General features: G+C 41.5%; 1 protein-coding gene across 15 annotated transcripts in view; it reads left to right on the plus strand.

The window, feature by feature from the left end:
- Window positions 1–393: 393 nt before the first annotated feature.
- Window positions 394–17,922, plus strand: part of NPAS3 (neuronal PAS domain protein 3) — a 625,911-nt gene continuing 608,382 nt past the window's right edge. For 4 of the 15 annotated variants that reach the window (XM_060272999.2, XM_060273007.2, XM_088671692.1 and 1 more), the window contains exon 1: window positions 4,632–5,363. Coding sequence is in view for 11 of the 15 variants with exons in the window: in XM_060273007.2 (XP_060128990.1) it covers window positions 5,314–5,363 (50 nt within the window). In the remaining 4 variants the exon portion in view is untranslated. Of the gene's footprint in view, window positions 1,206–4,631; window positions 5,364–17,922 lie in introns of those variants that run through there. The other 11 variants (XM_035109621.3, XM_088671651.1, XM_088671665.1 and 8 more) reach the window with 6 other exon arrangements.

The following is a 17,922-nucleotide window of genomic DNA, read 5'->3' on the forward strand; positions in this document are numbered from 1 at the left end:
CAGCCCAAGCAGCGAGCTGCCTCGCTCATCACCGCGTTCATTGCGTTTGGCGAGGCCTTTTTTTGCGCCGCGCCGAGCGGTATAATTGATATGTTGGCAGAAGCGACAACGCGGACCGGTGCGTGCAGCAGGCTGATAGGCAAGACGCAGGCGCGCGCGCGGGCGCGCACCTACACCCCACCTTCCCAAGTTTGAGTAGCAATAACAGTGGCGCACACTAGGAGGGCAGGAGAGTCACTTCCCTATAATAGAGAAGCAACTCTGCCGTTGCACAAAAGCCGCGCGTTTTCTCTTGGGTGCAAATCAGCCCTTCATAGAGAGCAAAGACAGAAGGCGGCCGCGGGGAGTGGGGGGTGGAGGAGGAGAAGAGAGAGGGAGGGGGAAGGCAACGCTAGTTCCCAAGAACTTGAGCTAACGGCAGGCTGCTTCCTCCTCCACTCGTCTTTTTTTTGGAGAGGGGGCTATTCTCCTCGTCGCCACTTCTTTCTCTCCCCCGCCCCAACCCTGTTGGTTCTGGCCCATCGCTCTGCGGTCAGCGTTGTTCTTGAGCAACAGAGGAAACCCTCAAAGACTTTTGCGTTTTGGGGGCGGAAGAGAGAAGGAGGGGGGCGGGAGGCAATATTTGCTGGCCATCATTTTCACGGCCACGCGAAAGTAATAGCGCGCTCCCTCCTCTCTCCACGCTGTCCCTTCTCCGCTCGTATTCCTCGTTCCTGGACTGTAGATATTTCCCTTCTTGACCCCCCCCCCCTTAAATTTTTGCAGCCTTCCCTTCCCGCCGAATCCTGACACGTTGCATGTTTGCAAATTGGTGAAAATACCTTCCCTCTCCTTCTCTCCCCCCACCCCGCTTTTCACTCCCAGCCCCCCCCCCCGCCTCAACTCAATCTCAGCCCAGCCGCTCAGATCAAAGCGCCGTGCCTCCCTCCCAGTGGCCGCCGCTCACTAATGGGATTGCAGTGTGCCTGGCTCTGCTGCTGCAGCCGCCGGAGGGAGAGGAGCTGCTGTACCTCTTCGCCGACACTCGCTGGGTGCTGAGCCGCGGGGATGATCCGGATCTTCCCGGATTTCAGCGTGCAGGTGACTGCAGCTGCGGCCGGCGGGGCGGCGGGAGGAGTGCCGGCCGGTCCGGGCATGGGGAGAGCCAGTTCCGCAGCCAACGGGAACCCGCAAAACGTCCAGGGCATCACTTCCTACCAACAACGGTAAGTACACAACCCCCAAAGTGTGCGTGTGGATTAGGCTTCCTCACTTGTTTTGTGCATGTCTCGTGTGTCCTCCTGTGCTCGTTTGTTTTTAATTTTTAAGAAATCACGTCTTGCTTGGGGTTTTTTTTGGGGGGGGGGGCAGACACTTAAAACAAAAAAAGGATCTTTTAAAAGCGGTGCCCAGAAATGTTCATGGAGCTTCGAAAGCAACAATAACAAAAAAGGGGGAAAGTGAGATTCACGGCAGCTCAAGGGCTGAGGATCTTCCTCCCACTCTTGCTGCAAAGTTTGGGATCCTGTCTCTGCTTAGCCTCCTTCCTCAAGTAGGCTAGGGATTTCTCAATGTCAATGCCTTGTGCAAACCCCACAGCATGGCAGCCAAGAGGTATAATTGATCACCCTACGGTGATTGATAATTTGTTTTCAATTGAACATGGTAGAGTTTTCACTTGGCGTTTCACCCTTTGCAATTCCACAGTTTTATTACAACAGTATTAGCATGTCACCTGTTACTAGGGGAAAATCTATCAGGAAACCCTAAGCGGGCTCAGCACTGTGGAGTATTCAACTGAAATGCATTCTAATGCAAATTTCCGAGGTTCACAGACAGCTCCTTTAGGAAGGAAACATAACCAAGTTGGCTTAGGCAATAAGTCATAGTGAAGTTTAAAGACCTTGCTCACCTTTTCACTCTCCCTCAACCATTCACAGACAGGTGGTAATGTTAACAGGACCTATAATTAAATGGCATTCCAGTCCTTTTTTTCATAAGATAATAAACAATAATGCTTTTGTTTGCTTTTCTTTGTCACTAGAAGATCACAGCAAAGATGCAATGATAAAAAGGGAGCAAGAGACTAATTTTAGACTGCACCCTGCAACATTCTTTATTCTTTTTGGTGCCTTCCAAGTTGCTCAGACTGTTAGTGTAATGATAAATGAAATATTAGATGAGAAGATAAAGGATGTGTGCAAACATAAACAACTCATACTTTAAACTTAAATTTTGAAGTTCACTGGTTTGGGAACTCTTTAGAACCACCAATGTTTATATTTCAACCATTAAGGTTTAGACTATGACCCCACTCCGTCCATCAGTATTGAGACAGACGGCTGTTAGGGCCAAGTTTGGGAAACAGTTTGCTTTTAGTAAACTGGCATGCTGCTGATGCTTCTGCACATTTAGGATAAACACTTGAGATTCTTGAAGTCATCTCAAGAGATGCTAAAGCATGCTCAGAGCCTGTGAATGTTTGAAATTCAAAATCGGTGTTTTGCTTAAAGCAAACACAGGAATTCTTTATATAAAATAAGATAGATAAAAGTTGGTGTCACTCTAGCCTTCCTTGGTTTCCGAATTACAATATTTTTTGTCACTTGGAGAATTCTTAAAATTACATAGGAAACCTCTCTTTAAATAGGAAGTGCAGTGTAAGAGTCAAAATAGTTTTGCCTCTGAAGAGGGATGTCAAGGGTCAGAAATAGCAGATTAATTTTTACACAAGTGCAAGTTACTTTCTGAGAAATTATGTTGCATTGGAAAGAATATATTTATAGTTTTAAAACGTAAAATTGCCTAGGCTGTAAGGAGTTAAAGGGATATAGTAACCTCTAACCTGTAGCTATTTATCCCAACTAATGCCTATTTACCTGGGAGTAAGCCTCATTGAATTTATAAGGATTTACTTCTGAGTAGACATGATGAGGACTGCACTGTAAGGCTGCAGTCCTATGCACACTTTCATGGGAATTAGTCCTATTATACTCTGTGGGACCTACTTCTAAAAGCTTAGTTTAGTTAGTATAGGTTCATTCTTTTACAATTCAAATTTATATTCCAAGATTCTTCCCTTTCAAAATGCACAGTAAAATAAAATCCTTAAAAAGTTCAGAATATTAACTCTGCACATGCAGATGAAAAACAAGTTGTATTTTTTCATTTGAGCTATTAAAATACTATTCCATGTGATTCTGTGAAATTGTTCCAATAAGGCAGGAGGGTATTGCTACTTCTTCCACACTCATTACAAAACCCAAATGACACCTGTTAACTTTATTGCTTTTTAGTAGGATAGAGGAAGTTAAAGGGTGTTCAGAATGCCTCCATGGAATCCTGTAAGATCACAATCCTGAGTTTATAGGAACAGCATTTATATTCTGTGACAAAATAATTAGCAGGTCCCTTTCTAAGCGGATGTACTTCCTTACAATTGTTTATCTCTAATGATTTTTGTGTGCCATAATGCAAAAGAAGGACTCCTTCTGGTGGGTTTGAATCAGAAGAAGGTGAATGAATAGTGTTTCGGGGAGAGAGACAGAAGCAGTTTGTAGAGTTCCAGGATGCAAGCTACTCAGGCCGGTTGTATCTCCTTCTGGGAGCCCTGAGGGACGTCAGGCAGGTCAAACTTGCTGCCTCCTCTGGCAGAGATCATATTTTTGGGGTCACTGACTGTGCCCTGCAGCCAAACTTTCCGGCACTTTGCAAACTCCTTATGCAGCCATCCTCTTACCTACACATGTGTGGATTGGTTGCATTCCTTTTAATTGCCTTCAGAATCCAGTTGGAACACCTTAGATTTTAAATGCTCCGATTGCCCTGCTTTTGCTGGAAAACTTACTTTTTGTTCCTCCAGGAACAAAAGCAAGGGGCTTAACACATTACTGACATGGAACTGCTTTTCAGCTGACATCGGAAAATACATTCGAAAAGTGCCCCCCTCCGAGTCTCTCGGGCTCTTAACTTTTAAAAAATAAAAAATAACTATACCATTTCCTCAGCTATGCTCACTCCCACCCTTTATTTCACACATTTCCTTTTCAAGTTTATAAACTGGCACAGTAGCAGTCCGTATTAAGCACCAAGTGTGAACTTCCCCTAAGAGCGCGGGCGATCGCTGCGCCACGAGAAATACGGTAAACTGTACGTCGCGATGGGTTGCTTTTGCACCCATTTCCACGCAGTCTCGCGTCCGCTCCATAGTATTACGGTAGTTGGACGGAGGACAAGAGTCAGACGCATGTGCAGCCAGGCTGCGTAGCTGAAAGATGTCATTCCATCCTCCGCACACACACGCGCGCGCGCGCACACACACACACACATGCTGTGTACATAAAGACACGCACGTATGCTAGTAGACGCATAGGCACCCAGATCTGTGCACACTAATAACACCCCCCTCTGCATGTGCATATACATACATATGCATGTAAGTACTGTACACACACAGATAATATAGTGTGCACTATACTATAACAAAGTACACTCTTCCTATCCCTTCTTTTGACCCCGTGTGCTCTGCCATTCCGCGAATGCGCGCAGCCTGTCGCCAGAATCCAGCCCCAGTCGCCAAGCGAGTGCCTGTCTGCGGCTCTCCAGCCTCCCTCTCTGTCTCCCTCTCCTGCTGCTGCCGCCTGCGCTGCTCCAGAGAAGGAAAGTCTGCGAAACTGCAACTGAGTGGCGTTGTTGCGCCGGCAGCGGAGGCTCTCGCGTCCCTTTGCACGCAAGGAGTCAGAGCGGTCGGAGCCGGCGAAGCAGCAGCTGGAAAATGCCCAGAAATACTTTCACAGCGGCCAAGCGCGGGGAGCCCTGACTTCTCACTTTCCCGCCCCCCTCCCAGGGCCATGGTCTGGCCCCGCGCTTAAGCCGGTCCCGCGGGCTCAATCTCTCTCTCTCTCCCACACCTGCCGGGCGATGCCAGCGGCCGGGTTGCCCGCCGGGGCTGCGCGCCTTTCTCCGCCCGCCGCGGCCGGCCGCTCGTCGCTGCGCCTGACATGCCTTCGGAGGCGGCGGAGCCTGGGCTCTCTCGAAGGCTCGTCGGCTTCTGGACGGCGGCGGCCCGGGCCCCAGCAGCGCTAGCCAGCGAGCCGAGCAGCGAAGCAACAACCTGCGCCAGGACCGCTGCGCCGGGGAGCGGGAGCCCGCAATGCATTGGCCTCCGTACTTTTCCTCAGCCTGCCTGCCTGAGCAGGGCCATTGCCGCCGCCGCCGCCGCTCCTGCTAGACACAACACCACACACCAGGAGGGGGAAAAGTAAGGGAGAGAGAGAGAGAGAGAGAGGAAAGGGGAGAGAGGGGGAAAGGAAAGGGGGAAAAAAGCCCAGGAAGATGGCGCCCACCAAGCCAAGCTTTCAGCAGGATCCTTCCAGGCGAGAACGGTAACACTTTCTCTGTATTGAACCTGAGGCGGCAGCGCCTGCCTGCGTCTGGGGCGCCGCCGCCGCCGCCGCTTGCAGCCTCGGGTCTGGTTTGGTCGGCTTCCATGCCCGGGAAAAGGAGAAGCGGAGGGAGGGGGTTGGCGGTGGAGGAGGAGGAGGAGGAGAGGAGAGGCAGGCGGCGGCGGCGGCGGCGACTCTCCTCAGCCTGCAAAGACCCGCTCGTGCTGCTCGGGCTCGGGAGTTCCTCTTGGTGCATGCATATTTGTCTGCTGCTGCTGCTGCTGCCGCTGCTCACACAGACACAGCAGCACACTTGGCTAGTCTCGCAGCAGCAGCGACCCTTCGCCTCCCCGCTCATTGCAGGAGTCGGTGTTTGGCGGGAGGGAGAGAAGGAAGGGGGAGTGAGGCGGAATTCCCGGGAGGCAACTTTTCGGCTGGATGGTCTTGGCGAGGAGGAGGAGGCGGCGGCGGCGGCGGGGCGGAAGGGGGAGAGGCGGGGAGCTTGCTTCCAGGCCCAGCATTGCCTTGTCGAAGGGCCGGCTGGGCTGGTGCGGCTAGGCCGAAACGGCTGCCGGAGAGGAGCTGGCTGGGCTCTTCTTCGCAACTGCCGGGGCAACTTAAGTCAGAGGCGCCTGGCGACAATTCCGCTTAGCCCTTCTCTCTTCTCTCGCGGTTTTTTTGGGGGGCGGGGGCGGGGAACCAGCCCGAGGTTGAGGTTTAGCCTGTCGAACTTGTTTGCTCTAATGCGCGGTCAGGGGAGATGCTCTGGCAGCCGCCGGGAGAGTTTGCTGTGGCGGCCGAGGCGAGAAGTGGGCTCGCCTTTCCAAGTCTCCACACTCCTGTTTGCGTCGCGCGCGCTCTTCCCCTTTCCCGCTTCTTCCCATATACTTTTACTGCCGCTGCTGGTCGGCTCTGCGTCTTGTTGATGATATGTCTGTGCATCTGTCATCCGAGTCCAAGTAAAGTGTGTCTTTAGAGAAGGGCTCCCTCTCGATGGACGAGGGAATTCCCGGCCCATTGAAAATTAATGGGCACATGGGGCAGCCCCGTTTGGAAAGTAATGGGTACGTGTGGTTGAGCCACTGGAAACAGTGAATGAAGGGGCTGATTGAGGCATGAAAGACCTTTGAAAACAGGTGGGCTTTCAGGGCAAGCCACTATGACCTTTCTGCAAGAGCAGGCTGAAAGGTTTTGTCCGAGCTCAAAAAGTTTTAGCCTTGAGTCTGTTGTTTCTGAGCATGTGCAGATCACGTTTTGGGTAATAAGAACCAGCCTTCCTAGAAACAGGGACAGGTGTGAGTTCCAGGCAGGGCTGAGACTCAGCACTTCTCTTTATGCAGAACAATTCCTGCACAAGGGAAAGTGGAGGGATGCTGATGCAGGGAATCCAGAGAGGACAATTGGGAATGGCATAGAGGTTTCCATGGGTACTGAGAGGCTTGGTTACTCAAAGCAGAATAGTTGTGGAATGATAGCACCCACCACTGCAAGGAAGGAGAGCTTCCATGGTACCTCCTCCACTAAGCAACATATTACAAAGTTTACAAGTTCACCTGATGTTACTGAAAAATGCTTTGAAAAATCATTTCAATCCTATATAACCAAATGGAGACCATAGTACATATTGGTTTCCTCTTTTGCTCCCTTTGATTTTCCAGTTCTGCTTGGTGAGGAAGGTTCCCATTTGAGATATAAAATGAAAACCGCCCACTGAGTTGCTTTTTAAAATGTCTATAGATATTATGGGGTGCATAATGATTGATCAGGCGAACTTGAAGAATTGTAAGTTGTTGCTTTATGTTGATACAATGTACCATTTGGCTTTGAAAATGTGTACTGATCAGGAGAGTATAAATGTAAATATGTCTGCTCCTTGGATTAAAATGGGTATTTGAGGGTGCTTTCCGTATCAGCTGAGCTAGTGCTTGGAATTGAGCCGATTTCAAATTATTTTCTAAATAGGTTTAAATACAAACATTCTGCTTTTGTTCATTCTGTACTTAGTGCTTTGTTTATTGTATAAGCTGTTGCATCTTGTACCTCAAGCTATATTTGGATATGCTCATGATGGAAATACATCATCTTGTTGAAATTTATGGAAATCAGAGGTTTAACATCCCTTTACTTCTCTTTAGCTATGAAAATTCTGTGTTTTCCCTCCAGTGACTGTAAAAGCATCTGTGTATTACTAATAATGTCTTTAGCAGCATGCTGGTTTCCTGCACATAGAGTTGTACATTTGAGAGGCGAAAATGCCAACACATAAATACCAATATATGCTGTCATCCTTTCAAGCACCCCCCTCACCAGAGAGTCCTGTTCTCCCCCCCCCTTTATGACCCTGGTACTATATTAGTGAGAAGTGTATTTGCCGGGACAGCTTCAGTAATCTCTCCAGCAGAGGCATATTTGTGTGCCATTTTGGGATTTTTTTTCAAGATAGGAATCTTGAAGATAGAATTAATTTCTAGGGGAAACTTCATAGCCTGTGCATGAGTGCTTTCTTTATCACCTGTCTCCATTTGGCATTCGGAGAAGGTAAATCAAAGTGTGCGATTTGTTATTCTGCTCCACTTGAGAGCTGTACTAAATAATACTTGGTCTGAAATTCTGATTGAAGTTGTAGGAGGATATACTGTATTTAATTTAATGCCCTTTAATAGCATATTCTTGTTCAGCTCTGATGCTGTCATCTTAAAGGTTGGATCAGAGTAGTTATATCCTGTAGGGAGTGGGAGGAGTAATAATTTCAGCAGGGGAAGTAGCCTGCATTCATGAAACGTCAATAACCCAAAGCTTGGCCTAGTGTCCACAACATTGTTTTATGCCTTGAGGCTTAACTTGTTGTCACTGTGTACAGCGTTCCAGCTATTTAGGATTTTAGGGAACCTGAGTTGCTTCTTTGCAGTATGGGGAGAGGCTCTGCTTAAGATATAATATGTCAGACTATTGACTCTTAATGTAAGATAAGTTAAAAATTCAGTTTTTAATTAAGCAAATGCATAGCATTTTCTTAGTACACAGTCCATACTTTACTTGGGTTTTGCATGCAGAAGCTTAAGTCCAGTTTCTCTGAAACTGTACAGCCTCATCCTGCACATTGTTATATGTATGTATCAATGCTGCAGTTTTATCAATCCACACTTAACTGGGAGCTCCACTGGAGATAGTGCTGCTTACACGAATAGAATTAGGCTGCTCACGCCACTGAAATAAGGAGGTCTCCGTGTACAGAACTGTAGGGTAAGCCTCAGTTTAATGCACACTTGCTTGGAAGTAATTCCCTTGACACTCAGTAGGGTTTACTCATAAGTGTGGTTAGGACTCTGTTGCTAAGATATTAAAAATGAATTCATTATGCAAAAGTCCAGTATTCACAAATATCAGGATATTATAATTGGTGAGCTAGAGATTTTTTTTCAAAAAAAAACCCAAAGAATAGAATTCTTTGTTATTTGGTAACTATAGATAATTTTCAACATTTTTTGGTCATTATTTGAGAAAAAGTAATTGAACTTGTTGCATTTACATCTACAGTGTTATAGGCAGAAAATGGTTCAAAAGAACCTAGGATTATCCAGCTCTGTGGAAATATCCAAGGATGTTAAATGCACACAATTGTAATGCATGTGATATGCCAACAGTGATTTGTAAAGCATATCACTGTGTTTTGCTGTAAAGACTAAAAAAAAAGCTCCCTTCATTTTTTATATTTCTTGCTAGACTATATGCTTAAATGCAGCAGTGATAAATGATGATATGCATTGTCTAACACTTGCTTTTATATAAATAGCTCCAGAAGATTGCTTAAATGATAATCGAAAATATGAAATAGGGTGGCCTTCATATCACAAGGCCAAGGGTCTACAAATGGAAAACCTGAAATAATGAAATATTTCCAAGGCAACAGACTGTCAACAAGAACAGTAATGCATGGGCATATCATAGAGGTACCAGAGAGGATATTAGATCTTATAGCTCTAGACCTAGGAGTTATAATGACCTTTATTAAATAGAACCTCCCACATTGCCACAATATCTCTGATTCCTGATTTATGGATTAGCAATTGCACATTTTGAAACATGCTGCTTATATATTTTGTTTACTGCATTCATACGTTGGGTTCACATACTATTTCTATGAGCATTGATCAACATATAGTATGTGATTTTAGCAGCTAATGAGATTTAATCATACAGTTTTTTGTCTGTATTTTTCATATCCCAAGGTTCTATAACAAAAAAAAGTTACAGCTATATAGCATGTGGTGGTAGTTTTTAAATCTTGATACAGAAATTTCAGGACATATTAGAATATATTATGTAGTTAGCATCCCACCTGGGAATAAAATTCCCTATGGTCAAGTTCCATGCTAGATCATAAGCTATTTCGTGGCATCATGGTGTGAGATGGTAAGCAAGTTAAACTTCCTTTGAAGTTTCTTGCTAGGTTGCTATAATAATACTTTTACCTTTTAAGAATTTGGTGTTCTGCTTCATTATTAAATTATAAAGCAGAGGCACTTCAAATATAGGCATTGCTGGAATATCGTTTTGTCACTGCTTCCATCCATCTGCTTTAAGTGTAACCTATTGTTTTATAAAATGCTTAGAGGTTTTGCTACAATTGAGCTATATATACATTTTGCTAAGCAAATAATGATATTCTCAATGTTTTATTAGAACAGTACAATTGTAAAACTATTATGCCTCATGTAGTTTTAAAAACTGGTGGTTTGCATGTAGGAAAGTCAATATTCTGAAATATTTTAATTTGCCCTGAAATTTCGTATCCTTCACAGTAATTTTGGTAAAATTCTGTATGTGATGGAGTCATTTTATTAGTAGACTTTGAGCTGCTAGATGCACAATAATTAGAAATTACTTTTCACCTATTAGTTAACGTTTAGACTTCGTTTTAGCCAACACTGATATAAGAAAATTGTCCATTGCATAATGGAAAGTTTTTTGATGTTAGTGTTGGTTAGGAGCAGTTTTGATTATATCCATCTGATTTCAAGTGTGGAGGAGGGGATAAGCATGAGGTGCTCTAGTGGAATATTTTATATGTGTGATAACACATGAGACTTTTGCCTATTGTCAATCCATCTGAATATTATACCACAAGTTGCTGTCTTATAACCCATTCCCTTGAAACTAAATAGCAACAAATTCAGTAGAGCTCATCAGTACTTTTCTTAAGTATTTGCAGAAAACAACTGGATACTTTATAGTTGATAAGGGCTTAAAGCTGACAATTATAATGAAATGTTTCTATGTTGTTCAACCTGTATGGAATAGGATATTTTGTAACACTTTTTGCTTTGCTATAGATTGCTTATAGTTAGAATGAGATGCTTGAACTATTGATGCCTAGAGACCTTGACAGGTTAATCATAATTTGTTGTAATACCATATAAATTTGCAGGATGATAACACAGTACAGATATGAAAGCTGCTGTAACAGATGTGACTGCAACATTGTTTTGTGACCAGTATGATCAGTAGTTTCACAATATATAAAGTGCTTTTGAATGAATAGTTCTCCTGTGCCCTTTATTTTAACAGGACTTTGAGTGAAAGTATTCATTAATAATTTATGATATGGTTGTGTATTACACTGAGTGATATTACACTGAAATATACACTATACTGGGAATAGTGTCTTCTTTTAAACATGAAAAATATAGGCCTTCTTGCTGGGACTATACATTTAAGCTCTGTTGTTGTTAAAGAAAAGCCAGAATTAATTGAGTGCACACGTTTGGTAGGAGCAAACTGTTTACATATATCACATTTTTGTTCTTTAGCTTCCTATATCTTACTTCTTTCATAAAGATGATTTCAAAATTCTTGTTTGCTGCAGTCACTGTGTGCACATTTAAACTCAAATTTGTAAGGGAACTTAAAAATATATATATACAGAGTGCTGGTTCATTTAAAGGAAGAGATTTAATTTTCTTATGAAAGTTCATTTGTTCCACTTTTGCATAGAGCAAAACTTCTATAATACTGAGTGAATAAATTCCTTATTTTACTTAATCTAACCGATGATAAGAGGCATCCAGAGTTCTTCAGATCTACTCCAGGATTCTCCATCTTTTTTTAATAGAAAGAATGTTTTAGGTTTGTTTTATTGTTATCATAATATTATCATTACCATCATTTATTTTGTTTATGACATCCTCCTTTGAACAGAGTCCGGGCAATGTACAACAAAAGATAAACAATGCAATTACACCAGTGATTAAAACAAATACAGGAGTAAATTATTCACAAAGTAACAGTCATTAAAAACAGAACTCTCACATTCCTGTTTAGGGCACATTACAGTATCAGACAGAAAAGGCCTACTTGTGGTCTGGATCAACTGAATTCTGTCTGCACAGGGCAGAAAATAATCTCCGCTTACCTGGGGGCTCTAGGGAAGTGGCATTTGCTAAATAGCACAGTCGTCGCTTGGTCCAAAGGGCCATTTTCTTTCCCCTTGCAACCATGGGTGGGGCACCCAGCAGCTCCCCTTTCAGCCTCACTGGGCTTGGCGCCAAAATGTGCGTTTGAATGTAAACTGCACTTTATAAGTCTCAGCAACCATAGATATGCAAGGTGGGTGTGGATGGCAGCTCCCTGATTGTGGAATTCTTTCCCTCCCAAAGGGGAGACTGGTTCCGTCCCTGATTATACCTAGGTAGGCAGCAAAAGTGTTCTTATTCCATGTGGATTTTACAGGTTTTAAATATACGCATTCCAACTTTTTTAATTGGTTTTTTGTGACATACAAAAACATGCAGACACCGAAAAAAGCAAGTAGCCAGTAACAAAGTAATACAGGGTTGCAGACTGAAATAGCAACAGCCAACCAGTACTGTATACCAAATTGCAGTAATACTTCACTGAATATCAGATGACATTTAAATACCCCAACGTTAATGAAGAATGAAAAGCCAAAAGGATATGGGAAGATCCCTCCCTGTTAATATATTCAAGGAAGGGAAACCAATCTGCATCAAAATTGTGAGATTTAGCCTCTCCCCAGACCACTGTGTCTGGTCAAGCGTTCCAACAAAGTGATGCTCCAGATATTGGAGAGCCATGCCTCAAATGGTAAAGTGTCAGGAGACTTGCAATAATGGGCAATAACTAATCTGGCAGCCACTAATAACGTGAAGACTACCGGTTTTATGTGGTTTTTAAATATATGATGGAAGGTTTTAACTCTGTTTTGATTAGAAGGTTTCGTTGTCGGATAATGGTGAGTTGCTTGGTTTTGTTTTCTTATGTAAACAGTTTTGGGGGCACATTTTAGGGCTGAAAGTCATTACAAATCATTATAAATAAAAATGAAATAAATATACAGAAAATTAATGGATTTGGTTAAATGAGAAAGTACCTGGTTGGGAGGGAGAGAAGTTAGGATACTAGCCAAGATGAGGGATATTTTGATCAAATTTAATGGATGCTTACTGGAAAGTTAATATTCCTTGGTAGGAAGATGAGTACTAATTGTCTCCAGTTAGTGACATGACATAGGACTGGGGCATCAACTTGTCCTATTTTCTCTGTTCACTGCTATGCCTCTTCCACAGAAAGCAATTAGACCTGGTACTGTTCGGATTCAACTGAAACCCCCAGCAGGGGAACATTTCCCAGGACCTGTAATTGCTGATCTTAAAGTGGTTGTTCTTGAAGAACAAAACCTTGAAGAGGTATTACTGTGTGAAATTGCTGAATTACAACTTAGCAAGAAGTTCAGTTATATCACCTCCGGATTGAATTGAGATACTGGGCTTTTATCCAACTGCTGGTGTTCATTCACTTAGCTAGGATGTTTGTGTTGTGTTATCAATTACAGCTGCTGTGAAGTCCCTGTGTTTATTTTATATACAGTTAAACTTTTAACATACTTGTTACGGGCTATATTTTTTGGCATTTTGTTACCATGTGACCTACTATTTACATTTCCCACCCTCTAGATATAATATACGTTTCTTCAGTAATATTGTATACAAATCTGAGACTAAATAAATCAAAATAAAAGTTAATCACATGTAAATCCTGCCTTTTTTCCTAGGGTGCTCAAGGAAGCATCACCACAATCCCATTTTATCCTCCCAACCCAAAATGTAGTTGTATACATTGTGTATGACTATCATAATACCCAGGTCATATGCAGGTAGGGGTAGGGAAATATATATATATGGGCTGCAGGCATGCATACGTTTATGCAGAAGGTGAACTTCACCGTAATCAAGGTATTAAAAATTGAGGTTTCAACAAAAAATATACAGCACACAGACTGGGTCCACACTTATTCCACATAAATAAAATACTTACCTTCTGCTTCTGCTTTTTGCCATTTATTGGTTTCTATGAAAAGAAGGTGCATAGCACCAATGAGAGGTTTACCATGGTGCCACCCTTATGTTATCTGTATTGTGCCCATTCAAACAAAGCTCTAAACAGTATTGGATGTCTGAAGTCCCTCCTCCCATGTGAGTCTTATCAATGCTTTTGATCTTTATCAGAAACCTTGCTAAATTCCCACCAGAGACTACCCGGTAGGTAGGGCCTTTTTTGTGGTAGCACCAGAGTTGTGGAACTTTCACCCTAGGAAGGTCATGCTGGCCCCAGCTAAAAATTGTTTTATTTTAAATGGCTTTTGATGGGTTTTAAATTCTGCTTTCTGCTTTTGTTTTAATAATGGTTTGTTATATTTAAATTGCTGCCTTTTATTTTATCTTGTATTTCACTTAAGAGGGCCTTGTGGGCAAAAAAGCAATTCATATATATTTTAATAAATAAAATAGCTGATCACATTTGCAGCAGCTCCCTTATGAATTAATTGTTTCTATATGGCGTTAGAGGGCTGTGTCAGACTATTTTGTGGTATGGGAAAATTCAAATTGCTATTCCTCAGAAACCATCACTTGCTTGAATCCCCTTTTCATACACTGAGACCTCACAATTAAACCTTGTCAAATTAAAGGATGAGAGGAGAGGTGTAGATACTTACCTGAAAAGTCCCAAATAGTTTTGCTGTAAATAGGAGTAAATTTGGGGAAAATATTATTCATCTTTAATCAAATAGAAACAGTGAAGGGGAATGATAAGTGAAACAATCATATCCATTGCTGGGCTTGATTATATATGTATGTATGTATGTATGTATGTATGTATGTATATGTATGTATGTATGTATGTATGTATGTATGTATGTATAGAGAGAGAGAGCTTTGTGATCCTTTGATGTTACATCAATATTTTTAAAATCTTGTTTCTTTTGGGCTTATATTTTTAATTTAAAGAAATGTAAATTGTGGAACAGCTTGGTTTTAGTAACCTGTATTTTTAACCAATGAGTTTCCCTACCCCCCCAAGTGCTTTTAAAATATAGCAAGTGACTAATATTTTTGGAGGTCAGTGATTATGTGAACTTATTTGTAGGGCTTGTAAAAATCACAATCATATCAGTAGAAGGTTAGGTTGCCTTTATAGTTTCAAAATCCTGAACAAAATGAACTGTTGTCCACTATTTGGAGTATATATTTCATGTATTGTGAATAATCTGCCCTAAAGTTTATTTTAGTTTAAAAAGAAATCTCTCTAGCACTTGGCAGGATTATAGAAACCAATCAGTTTTCTAATGCTTTATATAGAGGCCTGCTAGGTTTTTGCATCTAGAGGAGAGATAGTCTCTTCTCTGGTCATGTTCCAATTGCTGGCTAACTCTGCATTGCTGGGCAAGTGATCTGGAGATATATTAGGTCCTCTACTTGAGAGCAGGAGAGCTAATAATCACATCAGATACACTAGCTTGTGCAGGGAAGCCTGTATTCTGCTGCAACAACTTAATAAACACTGTTCAGTTTCTGAACAAGGAAGGGAAGACTTAAACAGAAGATTGGAGGCTCCCCCAACTTGATAAAATTGTGGCTTTTGTGGAATTGTGTATATGTAAAGTGAAAAGTATAGATTTGTCATTCAAATTGCTGGTAATGGTTAATATATGCTTGAGAACAAGAATGCAACATTGACATTGTACTTTATATAAACCAGAGGTTTTCATTGCTTCATTTCACACCCTCGTCTATTCATGCCGCTTAAGCTTTTGAATCTCACTTGGATTAAAGTTCACGTTTCTGGTGCACTAGCTTAAATGATACAGTTTGTTGTAGAATTACCCTTTTAAGTTTGAATGCCATTTCAACATAACTGTATAATTTGCTAAGTTTTGGAATAAAAGTCTTTTTTCTCCAAGGAAAGAATAGGCTTGCAGCATTGTAGAGAAACACAAAATACTCAACCACTTGTAGGTAATAGTCTTTATAGGTCAAGGTGGAGGTCAGTGGAAAGGGCTGAACGACTGAATGTTTACAATATTGGCTGTGGGATAAAAAAAAGGACTTTTGTAGAGTGTGTTGTTTATCCCTTAACCTTCATAATGGCACAAAGTGGCTGATCCTATTTGTGAAAAGTATCACTGGATACAGAATTGGCTGCTATGCTTCAGTTCTGTATAAACTATAGGTTCACAAAGAGATTCTGAAAACTGGTATTAATGAATTAATGCTTTGTTTGTAGGAAACAGAGGATCATAAACATGCCAAAATAATACATTCATATATATTTTTCACTGTCTTTAATATTTAACAAAGCATATGTTTCTGGTATGACACCCAATCGCTTTGCTTCCTACCCTACATTTTGGCAGCATAAATGAAACAATTGCATTCAAAGGCTATTATTTGAAGATTCAAAGTTTATATTAAAAGTATTGTAGTTGACTAGATGTTCACTTTAATACAGTAACCATAATGTTTCATGGTTCCTTTGTAAGAAACATGTTTGCTATGTAAGCAACATTTACTTGTGCTGAAGAGGGTTATTTTTATTACTGTATTTACTTGAATCTAATGCTCACCTTTTTTGGCCATGTTATGTTGCAAAAATTAAGGTGCGCATTAGATTTGATGGCGCATTAGACGGCAGATCTTTACATTAATATATATTTTAAAAATATTATTTAAAAAAGTGAATAGACAAGAACATGTATACTCTTGTAAAGAGAAAATATTTGAAATAAAAGCAAGTAGTTTTAGTTTATACCTGTATTGAATTTTTATTTTGGATAGTTGATAAATTCTGTAATTTAAAGTGGATTGCTGTAATCTGAATTCCATGGGGGTTCAGATGTACATATGGCACTCCGCGCACCAGTTATTTACTGTAAGGAAATGCTATCCTGGATTGCAGAAACTATGTTGGATCCAGACTTTTGAAATCAGTGGGGCTTGTCATTACTATAGTAAGAACTGTTGGTTTCAGTGAACCCACTGTATATGAACAAGAGCCAGTGAGTTTGTGTGATATGCACAATGCAGAGAAAACCAGCTTATGCTGAAATCCTGCTAGAAATAAATGACACATTAGAGATAAAAAAATTAAGTACTAACATAAACTGTCTGATTTAAGCTTTGCTTTTCCCAGGCGCTTAAAAATTGTTCTGGTCGAATACTCAGAGTTTAAAAGCAGATCTTCCCAATTTTCTGTGTGGTGGGAAATTGGAGTTGCTCCACCTTGCCAGCCCCGAGCTTTGGAGCCATATTTGATCTGTATGCTCTCCATCCCTCAAAATCAGTTTTATAGACTGCTTTTATGCTGGGCTCTCCTTATGTAGCACCTTTTCTGAATTAGACTACTTTTGTACAGTTGTTTTTAATATATACATCACAGAAGTATGTCCTATTGATATAAATGAAAATTACTTCCAAAATCAAACACAGATCTAACTTTGTGTAAGTCCACTAATTGCAGCGGGTTTCAGTGCCCAAACTCTGGTGCAGGAAGTGGTTAATCTATTTAGAATCCAGGTTGTCATATTCCGGCTTGAATTCTGCATTTGTATGATGGAATAATGGTATGCAAGTTTTAAAGATAATATGCCAGTTACGGTGGAATCCAAGTACGGTAACATGAAGACTTCTTGGTGCTTAATTGTAGCTAGTTGCAACCATAATCTGAGTATACCAGCTTTGTATTCCAGCTGCTATGATCATACTGTACAACCGGAGTGGCTGTTGCCTTAATATCCTGGAAGCATATACATGATCATTGATTGCAACAGAATTCTGGACTATATATAGATACTTTTATTTTTCAATGTTGTGTGTGTATTATATTATATATTCCTCCCCATGCTCAAGATTAGAAGATCTGTACTGTACCGTATTGCTTCTTAGATCAAGAACCATGGTAATAAATTAGATATTTATCTAGATCCAAACCCAAATGCTGATGATGTCTGTCTTCACTTCAGTACTTTCAGCTGAATACACATCTGAATGTGCTCTACATCTGGTGTAAACATTCATAAGCAACCATGCAAACAACTACAACTGAATTGGGGTGAACATCTTTTCCAGAACACCTGATATTTAGCAATTACTGATCCTTGCATTATTGCATCCATTTCCAGCAAGGCAAACTTTTCAGGATCAAAGCAACAGTTAACAATTCATTAACTAATAATTCAGTAACTTTTAACAAATCCAGTGTTGGC

This window comes from Zootoca vivipara, chromosome 1 (assembly GCF_965207765.1).
Source record: "Zootoca vivipara chromosome 1, rZooViv2.hap1.1, whole genome shotgun sequence".
Classification (NCBI taxonomy): Eukaryota; Metazoa; Chordata; class Lepidosauria; order Squamata; family Lacertidae; genus Zootoca; species Zootoca vivipara.